The 3932-nt window shown below is 37.9% G+C and overlaps 1 protein-coding gene across 1 annotated transcript; it reads left to right on the forward strand.

The window, feature by feature from the left end:
- The first annotated feature begins 1355 nt into the window (after positions 1–1355).
- LOC127131205 (uncharacterized) lies at positions 1356–2267 on the forward strand. The gene has a single exon (XM_051060139.1). The coding sequence runs from the start codon at positions 1356–1358 to the stop codon at positions 2265–2267; it is 912 nt and encodes a 303-aa protein (XP_050916096.1).
- The last annotated feature ends 1665 nt before the right edge of the window (positions 2268–3932 follow it).

Below are 3932 nucleotides of genomic sequence, written 5' to 3' on the forward strand. Positions count from 1 at the left end.
TCGTCGAACCCTAACTTTGGCAATATTTCTCAAATATTCAAACCAAAACTTTTACCGCATTTTATTATACTTTTATGCAAGATACCGTGACAAATACCAAAACCCCATTGTTACCTTAAGCTAAGAACTAATACAACTGTCGAAAGGCGGTGATATCTCACAATCCCTGTGGATACGATAACAAAAACCCGACACTTAAAAATTACATTCAACATATTATCAAGCATGAAGAATTAGGTAAAGATTTTTTAGCAATAATGATAATTATAGTTTTACCATTACTAGTCTTAGCTTGGTTTATTGATAGAGGTTTTTAAATGAAACATGGTCATGGTTTTTGTAATCGTTGTTATTGAATAAATTGATATGCTTTTGTTTATACACTAAATATTTATTATCTTTGCCAAAACTCTAGATATAATTATAACTAACGTTAAGCATTAATTCAACATATTAAACATAACATTGCATGTGAGAGAATTGACAAAATCCTTATCGGTGAATCATTCATTGGGATATAAATATACACATTTATTATGTTCTTTATGTCTTGTGGATGATTGAACCTAATAACTTATCCTTTTCAGGAAGTTATGGTTCAGAACGCCAGAAACATGAGGCGTGGTAGGAGTGTTGGTAGAGGCGCTAGTAGAGGTGTAGGTAGGAATGTGAGTGGTGAAGCTACTCCCGAAGGGGTAGCTAACATCCCTATGGGACGAGAAGATCATTCCCAAACTGGAACGAACTATCAAGCTGACACTCGAGATGTTCGCGAACTTGCTGCGGTTGTGTTAGTTCAAACACAACAAAATGCTCAAATCCTGCAAATCACTCGTGATCATCAACTTTTTCAGCAACAACAAAGAGAAATTGTGCATGAAGATACAAGATTGAACTCGTTTCTGAAAGGTAAACCACTACAGTTTTGTGGTGACTTTAATCCGGAGGGTGCTGAGAAATGGTTGCAAGAGATAAAGAATATATTTTCTTTCACTCACTGTAGAGAGAATAGAAGAGTCGGTTATGCAACATTCATGCTGACAGGCGACGCTGAAGCCTGGTGGAGAGGAAAACATAGATTATTGGAAGAGGAAGGAAGAGAGATCAACTGGATCATGTTCAAAGAAGATTTTTTGGGGAAGTATTTTCCAAAGCTATGTAGGAAAGAGAAGGAGAGAGAATTCCAGAACCCGTGTCAAGGTATGATGACGGTGGAAGAGTATACTAGGAAGTTTGAATCCTTGCTAAAGTATTCTGAATTTTACCGCTTGCATCCAAGGGAAGAATGGATGTGTGAAAAGTATCAAGATGGATTGAAATATGATATCTAGAGGGCGGTTCTACCTCTGCATATTATGCGCTTTGGTGAGCTGATAGAAAGATGTTTGGAGTTGGAAGGAATTGACAATAGGAAGAATCAATATGGATCAGGAGTACCAACCCGAAACAACAATCACAAGGGCCATTTTAACCGAGGCCATGGAGGAAGGACCCAACAAGGGGGTAGGCCATATCAAAGGCCTACACCATATCATAACCAGGATTCTAGGAGGTTAATGTTCAAGTGTTACAGCTGTGGAGGGGCACATCTTAACAAAGATTATCCAAATATAAATATTGGAGCTTGTTTTCATTGTGGTCAGAAGGGCCATTTTCTCAAAGATTGTCCCCAAGGACAAAATCAACCAACAAGCCAGAAGAGCGTCCTAATAAACAATAACAATGTAGGGAGAGCAAGGAACGGAGGCCCAAATGTTGGTCAAGGACCTCATAATCAGAATAAGCCAACCACAGGAAAAGTATTTGCAATTAGAGGAGCTGACATCTCAAAGTCAGATGGGTTAATCCAAGGTATGTGTCTAATTGGAGATAAGTTGGTATCAGTATTATACGATTCAGGAGCTACACATTCATTTATATCTACATCTTGTACGGAAATTTTGGGATTTGAAATTGTTGATCTCAACTATAAGTTGACCATTATAACTCCCTCAGGAGAAAGAATGGTAACTTGTTCAGTCTGTGCAGTCTGCCCTGTTATTTTAGAAAATAGAAGATTCTTAGTAGATCTTGTAGTACTCCCGCTAAAAGACCAAGATGTCATCTTAGGAATGGATTGGTTATCAGCCAACAATGTAAACTTGGGGTGCAAGAAGAAAATTTTAACATTTGGAGAAGATAGTGGAGAAGTCATAAAGGTGGAAACTCTCACCCAAAAATTTATGATGTTATTCTCTATGCCAGAAGGAGAAACCCCTGGTGTGTAAAATCTTCCAGTGGTCTGTGGATTCCCGGAAGTTTTTCCAGAAGAGGTTCCAGGTTTACCACCGGTTAGGGAAGTGGAGTTTTCTATAGACTTGGTTCCAGGCACTGGACTAATTTCTATATCTCCTTATCGAATGTCACCCTCAGAGATGGCTGAGTTAAAGAAACAGTTAGACGAGATGTTAGAGAAGGAATTTATTAGACCGAGTGTATCGCCATGGGAAGCTCCAGTCTTGTTTGTTAAGAAGAAGGATGGTTCTTCTAGACTTTGTGTAGATTACAAACAACTTAATAAAGCTACTATAAAAAACAAGTATCCTTTGCCTATAATAGAGGACTTGATGGACCAGTTAAACGGAGCATCGGTATTCTCGAAGATTGACTTGAAGTCTGGATATCATCAGATCAGGGTGAAGGAGGATGATATTCCAAAAACAGCTTTCAGATCCCGTTATGAACACTATGAGTACTTAGTAATGCCATTTGGTTTGACTAATGCTCCAGCAGTATTCATGGATTACATGAATAGGATCTTTAGGTCATACTTAGATCAATTTGTTGTAGTTTTCATCGATGACATTTTGATTTATTCCAAGAATGAGGTAGAGCATGAAGGACATTTGAGAATTGTACTACATATATTAAAGGACCGCCAATTGTACGCGAAATTCTCGAAATGTGAATTTTGGTTGAAGGAGGTGCAATTTCTTGGTCATGTTATCAGTAAAGAAGGTATTGTAGTAGACCCGAGTAAATTCGAAGTAGTAACAAAGTGGGAAAGTCCAAAGAATGTTGGTGAGATTCGAAGTTTTCTTGGACTAGCTGGATATTATCGGAGGTTCATCGAAGGATTCTCAAAGATCGCTTTGCCTATGACTCAGTTAATGAGGAAGGGTAAGAACTTTGAATGGACAAAAGAGTGTGAAGAAAGTTTTCAGAAGGTGAAGGAAAGATTGACTTCATCACCAATACTCATCTTACCAGATGCGTTAGGACGATTCGATGTGTATTGTGATGCGTCATACCAAGGTCTTGGTTGTGTGTTGATGCAAGAAAGGAAAGTGATAGCTTGTGCTACAAGACAGTTGAAGGTGCACGAGAGAAACTTTCCAACTAACGAATTAGAGTTAGCAGCAATTGTGTTTGCCTTAAAAATTTGGAGGCATTATCTTTATGGAATAAAGTTCACTGTGTTAAGTGATCACAAAAGCCTGAAGTATTTATTTGATCAGAAAGATCTAAACATGAGACAAAGGCGTTGGATGGAATTTTTAAAGGACTATGATTTTGAGTTACAATATCATCCAGGAAAGGCCAATGTTGTAGCAGACGCCTTGAGTCGAAAGACATTTCATGTATCTGCAATGATGTTGAAGGAAGAAGAGTTGATTAACCAAATCGTGGATTTAAACTTAGGAGTACATCACAGTGAAGGAAGTATGTTCATAGGCACTATTGTCGTGTCTAATGAATATCTAAAATGGATCAAAGATGAACAACAACTTGGTGACCAATTAATGAATATAAAGGAAACTATCAAAGATGGTCAAAATGGGGATTTTAACATAAGGAATGATGGAATCCTCAGGTTTGGAGAAAGGTTGTGTATACCTCAAAACCAGGATATTCGAAAGTTGATCTTGGAAGAAGGCCACAAAAGTAAGATG

Source organism: Lathyrus oleraceus, chromosome 3 (genome assembly GCF_024323335.1).
Source record: "Lathyrus oleraceus cultivar Zhongwan6 chromosome 3, CAAS_Psat_ZW6_1.0, whole genome shotgun sequence".
NCBI lineage: Eukaryota > Viridiplantae > Streptophyta > Magnoliopsida > Fabales > Fabaceae > Lathyrus > Lathyrus oleraceus.

Coding starts and splice junctions, on each gene's coding strand:
- LOC127131205 (XM_051060139.1), top strand. CDS start 1,356: ATGCGCTTTGGTGAGCTGATAGAAAGATGTTTGGAGTTGGAAGGAATT.